General features: G+C 37.0%; 2 protein-coding genes across 2 annotated transcripts; one reads left to right on the top strand and one right to left on the bottom strand.

The window, feature by feature from the left end:
- Positions 1-2794: 2794 nt before the first annotated feature.
- Positions 2795-5881, top strand: LOTGIDRAFT_179919 (hypothetical protein; the record flags this gene model as incomplete). Its single annotated transcript, XM_009068868.1, has 5 exons — positions 2795-2903; positions 3223-3328; positions 4044-4150; positions 4847-5019; positions 5606-5881. The coding sequence occupies 5 exons, from the start codon at positions 2795-2797 to the stop codon at positions 5879-5881; spliced, it is 771 nt and encodes a 256-aa protein (XP_009067116.1).
- A 2294-nt stretch (positions 5882-8175) lies between these two features.
- Positions 8176-15860, bottom strand: LOTGIDRAFT_135049 (hypothetical protein; the record flags this gene model as incomplete). Its single annotated transcript, XM_009068867.1, has 11 exons — positions 8176-8351; positions 9003-9115; positions 9592-9662; positions 10965-11039; positions 11512-11598; positions 13005-13131; positions 13438-13536; positions 13668-13812; positions 14328-14476; positions 15181-15288; positions 15832-15860. Coding segments are annotated over 11 exons (1179 nt in total), but the record flags the coding sequence as incomplete, so codon positions are not given.
- Positions 15861-18851: the final 2991 nt, after the last annotated feature.

Here is an 18851-nt window from a genome sequence, read left to right as displayed (position 1 = left end):
GAGAACTTTCTTGGTATTTTGATTAAAGCTTATGGGTTTCTGATAGTCATCCGTAATACTTTTCACAATTAAAACCCGATACCCTGTTCAAGCACAATTCAAGAAGAATTAAGCAACTTAATTCATTTGACCGACATCAGATGTGAAACGAGAGCGGGGCGGTTTAACCAACAACATTATTAGCATCTAAAATAAGAAAATAATCCCGATCACAAATCAAATGGTACTACTTCCGGTTGTCTTGGCGATTTCCGGTCCGCAGAGGTGACGTTGAAAGTATGACAACTCGTGTATATAATAACAATGACCCTACGCAATTTATGACTCGTCATATCGAATTGGATATAAGATAGGCAATAATTGAGATAATTGGACCAATATATATCAGACCTATTACTCCAATTTTCTAAATTTATTCCCCAATTTCCACCTTTCAAGTCATTTAGATCAGCTATTTAAGTGAACGAAATGAAATTTATACGATTCAATTTGCTCTCCGTCTGTTATATCATTAACAATATAGATATAGAATTAATGGCATGACGTTTTACGTCGTACTTTTCCGCACTTGTTCGGACAGACGGACATCTCCTTCGCCTTCAAATCCATGTGTGTCAAGAATTATCCGCATTTGAAATTTAAAATGACGACTCGTCTTTTCTTGAGACACTGTCATATATAGAAAAGACATCTATAGAAATAGAAAGTGAAATTTCTAGTTTGAGATATTTTTGAAGGAATTATGTGATTTTTGTACATTTCTAGTATTTCTGAAGACTATTTACATATATTCAAGACTCAAATCACCCCCCAAAACGGCGAACCTATCCCTTTAACAATTTCCATGTTGTGTAAATATTTCTGAGTATTGTGGGTTAATTGTGGTATTTTCTGGTCAGAAGTCGATAAGTATGATGAATTGAACTGCCAAATGATGGGTTTTTAGTTATAATTGAATTTTCTAGTAAATAACGCCACCGTAATAAGTACATCGTATCTAAATAGAAATCAGCTCCCCAGGGGTCGATATCAGCTCCCCATGGGTCGATATTGTCATGTTTTCACAATTAAAGATAGCTACTTTAAGAAAAATGGAGGTCGGGAGGGACTCGTTCCTATAATTTTAAGTTTTGACTTGTGATGTATTGAGGATTGGGTTTTACGTCCTACTTTACTGCACCAGTTTTAACATGATGTACAACTCCATTCAATGTCCAGTGAGGGAAAATAAAATGGAATTCGGCAGGGACTCGTTCCTTTGACTTTCAAGTTTACCTGTAATAAGAATTAAAATGAAACTCTATTACCTAGTTGGATGCGACATCCTTCAGTGTACAATGGGGAATAAGCTACTTGTAGAAAAATGACGTTAAAGATCCCTCGACAGTTGGAAATCGAAAAAGAGCAGTCTAATGCTTTTGTCCTGGCAAAATTTCTCTCATTGCACACTGCATGGTGTTGCCCGTCTTCATTAGCCCACATGGTGCAGAAAAGTAGAACGTAAAACTCCATTCATTTCATTTAATTTTGAAGACACTTTTTCAATTTCCAACTGTTGAGGGATCTTTAACGTGTACAGCCTGTGGCACACAGGGCCTCGGTTTATTGTCCCATCTGAACGACTAGACACTTTTTCCATGTCAACCTACCAACCAAAATCACTGACGTAGAAAATCGTAGAAATAACCAAAGAAAAAAAGCTTTATTCATCAGTATCTAATTCGTTAACGTGATAACTATCAGAAAATAGAAAAATTCTGCCATTTTCCGTTTTTTTCCCAGAAGTGATTATATCTACAATCTGATGCGTGAGTTATATCTGATAACTAAAATTATTTTGACGAATTATTTTCCACCAGTAATCAAAATAAATGGCCTGTAATGGATGGTTATCATTCGGACTAATGAAATCAGAAACGCCATTTTGGACAATTTTGTGTTTTTTGATTTTAAAGGGATACTACCTCTGAGAATAGACATAAAATTTAAAATCTCAAACTTGGTCAATAAGAGTATATATTCATCAGTTAGACTTACCAGGTGTCATGACTAAAGAATAGAATCTCTATATAACACAATATATCTATTAAACTAAATAATTATAACTTTAAAGGGATACTACCTCTTAGAATAGACATAAAATTTAAAATCTCAAACTTGGTCAATAAGAGTATATATTCATCAGTTAGACTTACCAGGTGTCATGACTAAAGAATAGAATCTCTATATAACACGATATATCTATTAAACTAAATAATTATAACTTTAAAGGGATACTACCTCTTAGAATGGACATAAAATTTAAAATCTCAAACTTGGTCAATAAGAGTATATATTCATCAGTTAGACTTACCAGGTGTCATGACTAAAGAATAGAATCTCTATATAACATGATATATCTATTAAACTAAATAATAATAACTTTAAAGGTATACTACCTCTTAGAATGGACATAAAATTTAGAGTCTCAAACTTTTCAGAAACTTTCGATTGTACTGAAGTGAACTTTGAACTTTCAGAGTTAATTTTCGTTAATAATATTCAAAAAGTCGAGATTGTACATAAGTGAACTTTGAACCATTAGAGTCAATTTTCGTTGATAATATTCAAAAAGTCACGATTGTACAAAAGTGAACTTTGACCTTTCAGAGTTAATTTTCGTCCATAATATTCAAAAAGTCGAGAATGTACGGGAGTGAACTTTGAACCCTCGTGCAGACGAAAACAGACGACAACGTGAATGGATGACCGGTTGATTCATTGAAAGAAAGTTTTGAATAGTTTTGAAACCGTAATGATGGGGAACACGCTTGTCAAGTCTGCAGCTTTGGATTTTGGAATTCAGTGGGCATGTTGGGCTGTCGCTGCAGTTCTGAAAACGGAGAAATTTTACGACCTGGCAGGTAAGAGCAGGCGAGTTCTCAGGTCAGGTGAGGTAGGCCCTACTCCTACTTGCAAGTTGCATGCCCTTTTTCCCTTGTTACTGCAGACCTATTTTGATACCCTGGGGCTTCGTATAGATGTCAGTTGACAACAGAATCGTAGAGTGATGCCGTGTGCCCTTTATAATTAATTAGACGCAACTGTCAAGCTCAAAATTCCAGCTCCAAAGTTCTAGAACTTGACTCGTGTTTCATAACAAAATTTCAACTTCAAGGGAAATAACTCCGACATTTTTCTATTTCCAGACAACAATTAATTCAATGAGTTTATATTTTTTAGGTAGTGGAACGTTTGCTCTGTTAGCCTACCAATCTTTAAGTTCTGGTGGCAAGTTTTTTCTTCGACAGAAAATTAACACTGGTTTAGTTTTAACATGGGCATTCCGGTAAGTATGAACGTTATCGCTTAAAGTGATACTACGTCTTAGAATGAACAAAAAATTTAAGAATTTTAAACTTGGCCAATAAGAGCCAGTAGATACCTGGTGTCATAAATAACATAACATGATCCTTATATAATCTGATAAATCTAAAAAACTTAGTAATTATCCATAAATATGCAATTAACTATTGAAAAACGCTTAATATTAAGATTAAGCGTTTTTCAATAATTACTTAGTTTTATGAATTTTCCAATTTTCTAGATTTGACAGGGATTCTGTTGTAACTTTATGTCACCAGGTAAGTTCACTGATGAATATATACTCATTCTGACAATTCTTGAGGACTTTTATGTTCATTCTAAGACGTAGTATCACTTTAATTTGAAAAAAATGACATAGCTATCTAAAAATGCCATAGTCTGCAAGTTAAAAGGGACAGAGTTCTATAGATTTTGCTCATGGTTAATCCCTTAGCATGGTGTCCAAACATTAAAGGTACAGATGCACCATTTTTTTGATCAATCATATTTTAGTCTCAGAAACAGGAATTTTTTAGCTAAGCTAATCAGTAATAGTGTTCACAGCGCACTGTCAAAATTTGAGCCTTCAAATCCATGTGTGTCTAGAATTATCTACGTTTGAAAGTTTAAATGATGACTCGTCTTTTCTTGAGACACTGCCATTTGTTCCCATAATTAGTTCATTTTTTTTTTTGCAGATTAGGGACATATTTGGTGACAAGGATTATGAAAGATGGAGAAGATAAAAGATTTAATAATGTTAGAAACAGACCTTCTGTTTTCCTAGTTTATTGGACCATACAAGGTAATTGGCAGTGGAGGGGGAGGGGGGCGGGGCATGGTTCTATGGTTTTCCCCTTGGGACAAAAACAACGAAATATTTTTTCTACTTTCACTGCCAAACACGCATTCGATACATTCTCCGCCTTCCTAGATTAGAAAATTTTTAACCCTCACCCTGACGTCTGTCGTTTTTCTAACAGACTGTCTGCCTTCCTAGTTTATTAGACCTTACAAGGTTGTGGGATAGCCCTGTTTTTAGTTTTTACTTCGCCTTCCTGTTTTTGTTGATTAAAGTAGACGCCAAAGTCTATTTCGACTTGGTTACTCCACTTATTTAAAGAGATTGTAAAGAGGTTTTCTAAATTGTTTATTTGTATCAGGGACACTGATAACATCAATTTACACCATTCTAATTTTCAATCAGACGTCTGTGGTTCTTGTTAAAGAGATTGTAAAGCATATTTTGCGATTAGTGACGTCATCGTTTTAGTGGAATTACAGGAACCACAGACGTCTGACTGAAAATTGGAATGATGTAAATTGATGTTATCAGTGTTCCTGATACACATGAAGAATTGAGAAAACCTCTTTACAATCCCTTTAATTCTGACTTAGTTTTAGTGGAATTGCAGGAACCACAGACGTCTGACTTAAAATTGGAATGATACAAATCGCAAATATTTATAATGTTTGATAAACTTGAACCTTGTTATTTCAGGTCTTTGGGTATTTGTGACTCTTTTACCAACTCTTATAGTTAACAGTAAACAGAAAGATCGTAAACTGACAACAAATGATTATATGGGCTGGACGATCTGGGCTATTGGCTTTTTGTTTGAGGCACTTGGTGATTATCAAAAATCTGTTTTTAGAGCGAACCCTGATAACGCTGTAAGTTTGTTTTTTTTGACAAGATTTTCCTAATGTCTGTAATATCAGTAACAAACTAGAAAATGAAATGAATGGAGTTTTACGCCCTACTTTTCTGCACCATGTGGGCTAATGAAGACAGGCAACTCCATGCAGGGTGCAATGAGGGAAATTTTACTTGGACAGTGGCATTGGCCTAATAACTTATGATTTCCATTTGTAGAGGGATCTGACAGTCTGAAACACACAGGGCCTCGGTTTATTGTGTTTAGTCGTTCAGATGGGACAATAAACTGAGGCCCTGTGTGCTACAGGCTGTACACGTTAAAGATCCCTCGACAGTTGGAAATTGAAAACTAGTAGGCTAATGCCGCTGTCCTGGCAATATTTCCCTTTTTTATGTGTATCAGGGACACTGTTAGCATCAATTTACACCATTCTAATTTTCAATCAGATGTCTGTGGTTCCCGCAATTCCACTAAAACTAAGTGTTTTAGTCACTCAATGGGTGAGAGGCCCTAACCGTATCCAATAACCTTCAAGGACTTTCTGCGTAATTTTCAAACGATCTACTAAACTTATACATTCAAATCCAAATATTTTTCAGGGAAAATTTATTAACACTGGACTCTGGAGTATTTCACGTCATCCAAATTATTTTGGAGAGATCTTAATGTGGCTCGGTTTGTACCTTTCATCAACTTCTGTTTTAAAAGGATTCGAACATGTTGGAGTTATTTCCCCTATGTTTGTGGCTTATTTGTTGATTAACGTGTCAGGGATTCCTTTACTGGAAAAATCGTCGTTGAAACGTTGGGGACATTTACCAGCTTACCAACAATATCTTCAAAATACCGCAAAACTAGTGCCGTTTATTTGGTAGGACTGACGGACATGTGCACATTTTGTAATTTCGTAAATTTAGATAAATATATTTGTGTAATATTTGTGAGACATATAGAAGCAGGAAGGTAAACATTAAGAACACAAGTTATATAGATATACTACTTCTAGGTTTATTACATACTACGTTTAGAAACACATACAGGTAACATTAAAAACACAAGTTATATGGATATATAGATATATAGATATACTACTTCTAGGTTTATTACATACTACATTTAGAAACACATACAGGTAACATTAAAAACACAAGTTATATAGATATACTACTTCTAGGTTTATTACATACTAGGTTTAGAAACACATACAGGTAACATTAAAAACACAAGTTATATGGATATATAGATATATAGATATACTACTTCTAGGTTTATTACATACTACATTTAGAAACACATACAGGTAACATTAAAAACACAAGTTATATAGATATACTACTTCTAGGTACTTACAGGTAACGTTATCAAGAAAAATGATAAAGTTAACTTGATAACGTTACCTGTATGTGTTTCGAAATGTAGTATGTAATAAAACTAGAAATAGTATATCTATATATCTTGTGTTCTTAATATATTTGTGTAAAGACCATTTTGCATGTAAAAAAAGGTGATTATATACATAATGAAAGATATCAGCTAGAAGTGAACGTCCATGTGCACATTTGGTATTTTCGAAAATTAGAGTATATTTGTGTAACGACCAATTTGCATGTAAAAAAAGTCATTATATCCTTGAGGGAAGCTTGAGTTAGCCATATTAGTTTTAGATGGAAGTGAACGTTAACTTGTCATTGACCAACTATCAACATCCGTTGGGTTGGTTGTACGAACTTAGGCAGAGATATGAGTTAACTGGAAGTGAATGTTAACCTATATTTAGCTTCCGTTGGGTTGTTGGACAAACTTAAGGAAAGCATGGGTTAGCCATGTTATAGCTGGAAGTGGACGTTAACTTGTCATCTATGAGCTATCAACTAGCTTCTGATGGTACAACTCTTACCTACATCTTAAACATTAATAACTTCTGATAGATGAAATCGACTGCAAATATTTCTGAATAGCTGCTCGTATGATTCATGGTCCACCCGAAAAATTCATCTACCCCTACTTAGCAGTGACGTTTCATGCTCCGCCGCCCCTGCCCCCTGCCCCTTCGTCAGTTTTATATATTGAGTTGTTGAATGCCTGGTGTCCCCATGACAATTCTCTAGCCTCTTCGCTAATGCTATCTAGAAACGTCACTGCTGCCAAGTTGCATTTCTTCGTGTTTGTTGCTTCGTGCCCTCATATTATGAATATTCATGAAGAAAATGCAAATTATTTATTACCAGTATATGCATAAATTATAATATCCAATAGAAATATGCAAATATATGCAAATATATACAAATATATATACAAAACAGGTAAATACACAATATTAACAGAATTTTTATACAAAAGATTCAGCACTTCCTCAACTAAATACAACAAAGTAAAGAGATTGTAAAGAGGTTTTATAATTTTCTTTAGTGACTACATCAAATACTTAGTTTTAGAGGAATTTCAGGAACCACAGACATCTGACTGAAAATTAGAATGGTGTAAATTGATGCTATCAGTGTCTCTGATACACATACAAAATTTAGAAAACCTCTTTACAATCTCTTTAACAAGAACCACAGACGTCTGATTGAAAATTAGAATGATGTAAATTGATGCTATCAGTGTCTCTGATACACATACAAAATTTAGAAAACCTCTTTACAATCTCTTTAACAAGAACCACAGACGTCTGATTGAAAATTAGAATGATGTAAATTGATGCTATCAGTGTCTCTGATACACATACAAAATTTAGAAAACCTCTTTACAATCTCTTTAACAAGAACCACAGACGTCTGATTGAAAATTAGAATGATGTAAATTGATGCTATCAGTGTCTCTGATACACATACAAAATTTAGAAAACCTCTTTACAATCTCTTTAACAAGAACCACAGACGTCTGATTGAAAATTAGAATGGTGTAAATTGATGATATCAGTGTCCCTGATACACATAAAAAATATACAAAACCTCTTTACAATCTCTTTAACAAGAACCACAGACGTCTGATTGAAAATTAGAGTGATATAAATTGATGCTATCAGTGTCCCTCTTTACGATCCCTACAGATTCCTAATTTGAAACGAAAACAAACTTAAAAACCACAATGTAGGCCTTATGAATCAAGCCCAAGTTAGAGAGTAAGTTCGATGTAATGACATACCCCACAGTTGCAAATTTAACTTTTAGATAGCCACAAAAAATCTTTTTCTATACATTAAATAGGCCACGAAGACCCAAATTGCCGTCCCCCAAATATCTTGAAGTAAAAGTTTCCAATGGACCTCTTCAATTTGCCAGTTGATAGGAAATTCTCTCCAGAACACGCCATGACACACGTAGATTACTATAGAGTTCATACCTACAATAAAAAAAATACATAAACATATTGATTGCCGTGGTGGCTCAGTGAGTTAGACGTTTACTCACTAACCTGAAGGTCCAGTGTTCAATCCTGACATAATACCTTCAGATTTTTCAACCCAGTTTCCCCCTGTCAGTGAGTTAGACGCTTGCTCGCTAACCTGAAGGTCCAGGGTTCAATCCTAGAATAGGTCGAGATATTACCTTCAGATTTTTCAACCCAGTTTCTCCCTGTCAGTGAGTTAGACACTTGCTTGCTAACCTGAAGGTCCAGGGTTCAATCCTAGCATAGGTCGAGATATTACCTTCAGATTTTTCAACCCAGTTTCCCCCTGTCAGTGAGTTGGATGCTTGCTCGCTAACCTGGAGGTCCAGGGTTCAATCCCAGCATAGGTCGAGATATTACCTTCAGATTTTTCAACCCAGTTTCTCCTGTCAGTGAGTTACATGCTTGCTCTCTGACCTGAAGGTCCAGGATTCAATCCCGGCATAAGTAAGAATAATACCTTTCGATTTTTCAACCTGGTTCCCCCCTGTCAGTGATGCCGGTAAGAGGGACGGACATGGAAAAAGCATCTAGTTGTTCGGATGGGACTGATACAAATAAAAAAAATTATAAAACCTCTTTACAATCTTTTTAAGTTATTACCTGGATAAACAAAAGGTCCGCCTTTCCACCATTGTAAAATATCCATAAACACATATAATATAGTTAATAAGATAAACGCAAAACATGCTGTTACCATGACGAACGATACAGACCTGAAATACGAGCGGAGAATTATTAATGTTGTGCGCGAGGGCAGACCATGCTTACTCTTTTCGAAACACCTGATGGTACTTCTCTTTGGTGGAGAATTATTTGTAGTGGCGGGTGTCGCGCGGGAAGCAGATCATGCTTACTCTTTACGAAACACCTGATGGTACTTCTCTTTGGTGGAGAATTATTTGTAGTGGCAGGTGTCGCGCGGGAAGCAGACCATGCTTACTCTTTTCGAAACACCTGATGGTACTTCTCTTTGGTGGAGAATTATTTGTAGTGGCGGGTGTCGTGTGTGAAGCAGACCATGCTAACACCTGATAGTACTTCTCTTGTGAGGAGTCCACTACTATACAACTTTTACTCTCAGATTTTACCATTCTTTGGACGAGATTTTTTTATATGAGGGGGCAATCCATTTTTTGGGGGGTGGGGAGGAGGAGGGGGGTGGGGATTTATTGAATTTAATGATACTTACCAGAGATTTTTATTTACTGGAACCCAGCCATCATTTTGACTTCCTTTACACAATAAAGCTGCTATCCCACCCTGAAATTATTTCAATTGTTTTATTTCAATGGCATTGCAATTGGTTCCTTTAAAGAGGGAAGGAGGGGGGTTAAATCACAACCCCCAAACTGCCCCAACAGGAAGTTAAACGTCACATTAAGTTATCATTGCTACTTTCATGTGTCATAGTTGATGGCTATCGAAGCTAATTTATGACAATGGTCAAGGAATTACGTCTTCATCTTATACCTTGACTGCAATAGTCACCTTTCTAGTATCACATCTTCACAATGTCAAGGAATTACGTCTTCATGTTATACCTTGACTGCAATAATCACCTTTCCTTGTATCACATCTTCACAATGGTCAAGGAATGACGTCTTCATTTTATGCCTTGACTGCAATAATCACCTTTCCTTGTATCACATCTTCACAATGGTCAAGGAATTACGGCTCATCTTATACCTTGACTGCAATAGTCACTCTGGCCCACTTCCTTGTTTCACAGTCAGCGATTTGATTGGATGGTATGTCAGAGAATATAGCCAATCAGATCCCTCAATTTCATGTGTAATTATATTTTGCAATATTTTTGTCAAGGGCTCTGATTGGCTGTATTGGCTATGGTACTATCCAATCAAATTGCTGAATGTACTAACTTCAGTGAAAACAAGAAAAAAGGCTATTTTGGTGAAGACGTGATGCCTTGACTAATGTGAAGATGACAAATGACCCAAATTGCTTTTGTTTAGTTTTATTGTTGGTTAGACCGAAATTATCGAGGACAACAACGAAGTACGTAAATGTTTGACTCTTGCTATTTCAGATGAAGACAGATTGCCGATGACAGCCTGTCAGGGCGGAGTTGTGAAGAGTTATTGCCCCTGAACAAGGCATCACTTGAGTAATTATATAAAGACAACATTGAGAAAGGTTTTCATTGGTGAGTAAATGATATTTACTGAGTTACTGCCCTTGACCAGTTTTGATAATGTTATTGAAAATAATATGATCTGATCTACGGTCATTGTTAAAATGTCAAGCTATTACGAGTTTCGTCTTATACCTTGACTGCAATAGCAACCTTTCTTGTGTCACGATTTGATTAGATTGTAATGTAGCCAATCAGAGGCTTCGACAGAATGTTTGTCTTTCTGTCGAGGGCTCTGATTAGCTGTATTCACTAGCATTCCATTCAATCCAGTCGCTGCATCCCGTGATACAAGAAAGGTGGCTATTGTAGTCAAAGTATAAGACGAAGTTCGTAATAGCATTGTGAAGATGTGAAGATGACCATTTTATCGCTAGCGGTTACAAAATAATAAAATATTTTCAACGTACCGTAATGGCGGCCCATATTAACCAGCGAACTATTCGACCAACATGACTTTCAAAAGTTATAATGATACGACCAGCCTACAATGTAAAAGATAAATTTTCACGTATGATTTACGATCTTTTTGGTGATGAAAATTTCACATTCTGTGTCTTTAACACAACGGCGATAGGCTACGAACCTGAACCAAAAGGAGTACAGTGAAAAAAGGGGTCTAAAATCCACTAAAAATTAAAAGGGGGTCAACAAGTAGCCAGTAGCCTAGATGAACCACCAAATATTATGAATAGCGACCTAAAGGGACAGGTGCTCCATTTTTTTTATCAATCAAACGGGAATTTTTTTTGGCTAAGCTAGTCAGTAAAAGTGTTCATAGCTCATGGTCGAAATTTAAGCTTTCAAATCCATGTGTGTTTTTTGAAGGAAATCCACGATTTTCGTACATTTCTAGTAGATATTTACATATATTCAAGACTAAAATCAACATCCCAAAATGGAGCACCTGTTCCTTTAAATGCCAAGAGTTACACAATGATAAAGTGAAATTCTTACCGTTAGTCCGAGAAAACATAGAAATATAGATGTCAGTACACCAAGGATACCTTCAGGATCGTGGGGCATGGAAGTCTGGTACATCTCCTGGAATAAAATAGCTCTCGGTTAACATTACAAAACACACTTTAACAACAGAGCAAGATAAAGATAAACTTCCAGGACCTTATTCTTAAAAACTTCCAGACTTCGACAGAAAGTCTGTTAACACGCCATAATATTTACATTTCTACTATGACCCAATTACACAAACTGGCGTTTATTTTTTACACACCAAAAATGCTAGTGAGACCAAAGTTTAATTCTTACATTTGCAGTGTAGGGTACTGGTAGATATGATGTTCTCCTAGTACCAGTCTATCTATATATCAACTGAACCTTCCTAAAGACACTGAAGATGTTGAAGATGAACCTACCTGTGGAGTAGGATACTGGTAGATATGATGTTCTCCTAGTACCAGTCTATCTATATATCAACTGAACCTTCCTAAAGACACTGAAGATGTTGAAGATGTTGAAGATGAACCTACCTGTGGAGTAGGGTACTGGTAGATATGATGTTCCCCTAGTACCAGTCTATCTATATATCAACTGAACCTTCCTAAAGACACTGAAGATGTTGAAGATGAACCTACCTGTGGAGTAGGATACTGGTAGATATGATGTTCTCCTAGTACCAGTCTATCTATATATCAACTGAACCTTCCTAAAGACACTGAAGATGTTGAAGATGTTGAAGATGAACCTACCTGTGGAGTAGGATACTGGTAGATATGATGTTCTCCTAGTACCAGTCTATCTATATATCAACTGAACCTTCCTAAAGACACTGAAGATGTTGAAGATGAACCTACCTGTGGAGTAGGATACTGGTAGATATGATGTTCTCCTAGTACCAGTCTATCTATATATCAACTGAACCTTCCTAAAGACACTGAAGATGTTGAAGATGAACCTACCCGTGGAGTAGGATACTGGTAGATATGATGTTCTCCTAGTACCAGTCTATCTATATATCAACTGAACCTTCCTAAAGACACTGAAGATGTTGAAGATGAACCTACCTGTGGAGTAGGATACTGGTAGATATGATGTTCTCCTAGTACCAGTCTATCTATATATCAACTGAACCTTCCTAAAGACACTGAAGATGTTGAAGATGTTGAAGATGAACCTACCTGTGGAGTAGGATACTGGTAGATATGATGTTCTCCTAGTACCAGTCTATCTATATATCAACGGAACCTTCCTAAAGACACTGAAGATGTTGAAGATGAACCTACCTGTGGAGTAGGATACTGGTAGATATGATGTTCTCCTAGTACCAGTCTATCTATATATCAACTGAACCTTCCTAAAGACACTGAAGATGTTGAAGATGAACCTACCTGTGGAGTAGGATACTGGTAGATATGATGTTCTCCTAGTACCAGTCTATCTATATATCAACTGAACCTTCCTAAAGACACTGAAGATGTTGAAGATGAACCTACCTGTGGAGTAGGATACTGGTAGATATGATGTTCACCTAGTACCAGTCGATCTATATATTGGGCTGCTCCTGCTGTACAGTTCTTATATTGACCATCTTCACTGATACCACCTGGTCCAGTATAACCTCTAGAATATAACCAGTTTAGGATTGGGTTAGTATTTCAGGGAGAAGGAAGGTTTGATTCTCCCTTTTTTCTCCAAAATATGTGTCAGAATGCACAAAATCAATTCATTTTCTTGAAAGAACCCTCTATGACACTTTGTGAGAGGCTTGCGACTTTGACACCACCAAATTCAAAATTTGAATTCAACCTCAGCAGTTGCCCCCCTCATTGAATCAGTCTGCCCCCTATTTGTACCCCCAGTCTCGGAAGGCTGGCGCCGCCACTGTATAACAGCACATGTAGCCCAATATAAAAATCTGAATCTTACTTGGGACAACCTGGTACTGGTAAACCGTAAGTTAAACCAATGAACACACCGAGTAGAGCTAAATTTAAAATCCATATTGGTAGATTGAGTACAATATCTCTCACTGGGGCCCATTTAGCATCCTAAAAATATAAAACAGTTCACATTGTAATATTCTGGTCTTAAAGGGATTGTAAAGAGGTTTTCTAGACTTTCTATTTGTATCAGGGACACTGATAGCATCAATTTACACTATTCTAATTTTGCAATGTCGCCTCCTTACCTCATGTGAATCTTTCCTGCGACCCAGAGTAAATTCCATCAAAGCTACGAACAGATATGTTAAACCGAACCTCTGTAAAACTCCAGGTATTCTCATTGTCTCCAGGTCTACCGCTGAAAAAACAGACACAAATAATCTATGACAGACACTTTCATGAGGCATATTTCAAAATTATTTTGTCAACGTAAATACGCTATAATTCTTAAAGGGATTGTAAAGAGAGTTTCTAAATTTTTTATGTGTATCAGGGACACTGATAGCATCAATTTACATCATTCTAATTTTCAATCAGACGTCTGTAGTTCTTGTTAAAGAGATTGTAAAGAGGTTTTCTAAATTTTTTATGTGTATCAGAGACACTGATAGCATCAATTTACACCATTCTAATTTTCAATCAGACGTCTGTAGTTCTTGTTAAAGAGATTGTAAAGAGGTTTTCTAAATTTTTTATGTGTATCAGGGACACTGATAGCATCAATTTACATCATTCTAATTTTCAATCAGATGTCTGTGGTTATTGTACTTCCACTAAAACGTCAAACTGGTTTAAAACGTCTGTGGTTATTGTACAAATTGGTTTAAAACGTCTGTGGTTATTGTACAAATTGGTTTAAAACGTTGTACTTACGTCCCCAGCTGGTGTTGAGAATTATACCAATAGCGAATAGAATAAAAGATCTTTTAAAAATCTTGAATAATATCTGGAAGGTAGTTTTCTCTTTCTTGTACAAACTTTTAAATGAAAAATTCATGGACGTCCCCATTATAAAGATGAACCTGTAGGATAAAAATATTTGCAAACACAAAAAAGAAACGAAAACAAAGAAAATACCACGAGGATCCTTTATTCCAGTTTCGGACTATCATGTGTGCGTATATGTATAAGAGAGGGCAGGCTATGAAGAATAGAAAAGATTGGAACCAATGTTCGAGAGGTCCCCAAAGTTCTCTCAAGTGTGCAGTGAGGAAATTTTAGCTTTAGCCTACGCTTTTCGATTTCAGTCTGTTCAACGATTTGAATGATTTGCAGTCTGTAACACACGAGGCCTCGGTTTATTGTCCCATCAGAACGACAAGACGCGTTTTCGATTTCCAATTGTCAAGGGATCTTTAACATGTACAGCCAGTAGCACACGGGGCCTCGGTTTATTATCCTATCTGAACGACAAGACGCGTTTTCGATTTCCAACTGTCGAGGGATCTTTAACATGTACAGCCTGTTGCACACAGAGTCTCAGTTTATTGTCCCATCCGAACAACTAGACACTTTTTCAATTTCCAACTGTCGAGGGATCTTTAACATGTACAGCCTGTAGCACACGGGACCTCGGTTTATTGTCCCATCTGAACGACAAGACGCGTTTTCAATTTCCAAATGTCGAGGGATCTTTAACGTTTACAGCCAGCCACACGGTTTATTGTCCCATCTGAACAACAAGATGGTTTTTCCATGTCAGGTATTATGGTATTTGAATACTCACCAAGGGAAGACTAAATCAGCTACAGTCAAACCATTCCATGGTGGATGCTCAAAAAACCAGTAGCCGCCTCCGCCATAATTTACAAATATCATTATTACTAGAGATAACCTGAAAAGAAAGATATTTATTTTACAAGGATAACAACTTAGGTTCACAAGGATCCTTTCTACCAGCTGGTCCTTGGCCAAACCTCTTGGTAATGATTTTATAAGGATAATAACTTAGGTTCACAAGGATCCTTTCTACCAGCTGGTTCTTGGTCAAACCTCTTGGTAATGATTTTACAAGGATAACAACTTAGGTTCACAAGGATCCTTTCTACCAGCTGATCCTTGGTCAAACCTCTTGGTATTGATTGTACAAGGATAACAACTTAGGTTTACAAGGATCCTTTCTACCAGCTGGTCCTTGACCAAACCTCTTGGTATTGATTTTACAAGGATAACAACTTAGGTTCACGAGGATCCTTTCTACCAGCTGGTCCTTGGTCAAACCTCTTGGTATTGATTGTACAAGGATAACAACTTAAGACAGCTGTGAAATATATAAAGAGCTGTCGAAAACAGGAAAGGGCGCAAGAATCATATTGCATCTTGTGGCGTTTCTGAGTTAAACCGATTGTGGCAGGAAATATTCAAAGAACCATCTTACCCTCGAAATGTATCCAAGCTTCGGAGCCGTTGCTTCTTCTTCTCTACTTTCGGTTTCTCTGTCCCGCCAGCATGTCCATTTTCAACTTCTACTGGATCTTTAGTGATATTATCTAAACCCTAGGGTAAAAAACAGAAATTAACGATGAATTTTTGTAAAACTATAAAGGAACTTGTTTTTTTCAATTTTCTACCAAATTTGGGCAACCATGGCGTAAAATCTAGTATGTTGAAAGGACAAAGGGCAACAAAAAAGTATCTGGAACCTTGAATTAGGTTTGCCAATGGTGTAAATCCAAATAAGGTAATAACCATGGCCTAGAATTTAGTTTGCCAAAAAGGGCCAAGAATAATTTGGTTTGCCGATGGTCTAAACCCAAATAAGGTTATAAACTATAACCTATGTGTGACAATCTAGACATAGTACCGGTAAATTATGGTTAACATTCATTATCGTGATATGTTGCAGATTTTTCACGGTAGACTGTTTCCCCTGCAAGGTGTTTATTTGGAATAGGTATAATTTTTCACGATTCAGATGGATCCAAAACCTGAAAACTTTATTCCAACTCTTCAGAATCTAAGATCTTTAGAAACAAAAATTATGTAGGTTGGCCACGACTGGTTTAAATTTCGCCTCAAAATAAATATTGAAATCTGATATTATTTATATATTCGACAGCACGATGACTAAATAATGCTTTTTACTTACAACAGAATTGGCGTTGTCAATGGGATCAGTTATATTAGCACTCTGTCCACAAAAATTCGCTTCTTTACCTCGTCTGAAATTAAAGGGTTAGGTTGCGTTTTCTTTAGTACGGATTCGGTGCGGCTCCGGTCCGGGTGCGGACACGGCACACGGCAGGTTGTGTTTCCTTTTTGCCGTGCAGGCTGCCCAAACTGTGTTTCCATGTGTGCGTTTCAGGACACGGTTCTGCATACGGTTCCGTACCAATCGCTACATGGTCCGGTTCGAAAAACCGCACCGAATGCCGCATACGGAACCGTATCTGCACCAGTATATAAGGAAACACTCTTACTTATTTGATGAAAGTGATTTTTGCCGTATCCGCAACCGGACCGGATCCGTACTAAAGGAAACGCAGCTATATCATACACAAAGAAAAACGTATTAAAAACGGGAACCGATCCTTGAGGGATCTTTTCGTAGTTTGACACAGAATTAGATAATGATGCCTGCTCCAACTCTTCCAATCGGCAGGGATTATCTAAGCAAATGACTCCATTCCAACAGCTGAACGACTGGTTTAGAATTTTGCATTCATTCTCAAAATCAAACTTGTTGTGTTGCATTACGTTTGAGAAATTCTTACTTTATAATTCTTCCAATCAGAGTCCAGATACCAGCTAGAACAAACAGTCCTATCAGTGTATATAGGATAGCTGAAAAATAGCAATAGACATACTTAAATAGACAGGGAGAGAGGGGAGGGGCAATATGGTTGGGGGGGGGGGGGGCGGGGGGGGGTAGGGGAAGGTGGGCTGAAACCTTCAAACTTTTAAACAGAACCTGAAACATTACATAGCTCTGAGTAACAACATGTTTCAGGTTCTGTTTTAGTTGTCTGTAGATCACACAGCGTGAAACTCTGAATAACAACATGTTTCAGGTTCTGTTTTAATATTTCTATATCGCTCTGTAGTAGGGGCGCCGACTGAAATAGGTCAGTTGTCTAAAGATCACAGTGTGAAACTCTGTGTATCAACATGTTTCAGGTTCTGTTTTAAAATTTCTAAATATTATAGTGTTATATCGACATATTTAACAAATATTTTCTTGCCTTTGTGTGTGTCTCAGGGACACTGATCAAACAAGGCAACATATCGGACATAACATGTGGTTTTGAAATGTCAGGTGAAGGTCAGACATGAAACGGAACACAAGGTCAAGGTCAAATGTCACGACCTTGAGGTGTGAGAGGATTAAAACGGATTAACAGTCAAAAAATGGGGATTATCGTACACCATACTGGACTATATTGTTTACTAATATTGTTGATTTGTTATTATGTAAACAATGTGAAAATAGTAACTTATTGTTGTTTTTAGCAAGTAAACAATAGCATTGTTGTGTTGAACATAATCTGGGGAGCCGCGGTGGCTCAGTGAATTAAATGCTAACCTGAAAGTCTAGGGTTCAATCCTAGCATAGGTCGAGATAATACCTTCAGATTTTTCAACCCTGTACCCCCTGTCAGTGATGTTAGACGCTTGCTCTCTAACCTGAAAGTCCAGGGTTCAATCCTAGCATAGGTCGAGATAATACCTTCAGATTTTTCAACCCAGTTTCCCCCTATCAGTGATGTTAAACGTTTGCTCGCTAACCCGAAGGTCCAGGGTTCAATCCTAGCATAGGTTGAGATATTACCCTCAGATTTTTCAACCCGGTTTCTCCCTGTCAGTGATGTTAGACGCTTGCTCTCTAACATGAAGGTCCAGGGTTCAATCCTGGCATAGGTCAAGAAAATCAGAATTTTCAACCCCCTATCAGTGATGTAGGTAAGAGGGCCTGACATGGAAAAGCATATAGTTGTTCAGATGAGACAATAAACCGAGGCCCTAGTGTGTTACAGGCTGTACACGTTAAAGATCCATCGACAGTTGGAAATCAAAAAAGAGCAGGCTAATGCTGCAGTCCTGGCTAAATTTCGCTCATTGAACACTGCATGACATTGCCTGTCTTCAATAGCCTGATTAGGTGCTGAAAGGTAGGATGTAAAACTCCATTCATTTCATTTCGAACATATATGATCTCAGCCAGAATATCAAGCCCCTGTAATCTCACAGCGAGAATATCAAGTCCCTGTAATCTAATAGCGAGAATATCAAGCCCTTGTGGTTCAAATAGAAAAAACTAGATAGTGGAAGTCCATTAGGGTGACTTTAGATCATGGACCATACCACTTTGTAATAGGGGGTGTTTATAATGCATGTGCTTATTGAAACTATACAGTATTCAGCTATAGGAATGCAATAACCCCCTTATTAAGAAATGGT

Source organism: Lottia gigantea (genome assembly GCF_000327385.1).
Source record: "Lottia gigantea unplaced genomic scaffold LOTGIsca_95, whole genome shotgun sequence".
Classification (NCBI taxonomy): domain Eukaryota; kingdom Metazoa; phylum Mollusca; class Gastropoda; family Lottiidae; genus Lottia; species Lottia gigantea.
The sequence above is the reverse complement of the archived record's forward strand: the minus strand, read 5'-3'. Positions and strand labels throughout refer to the sequence as shown.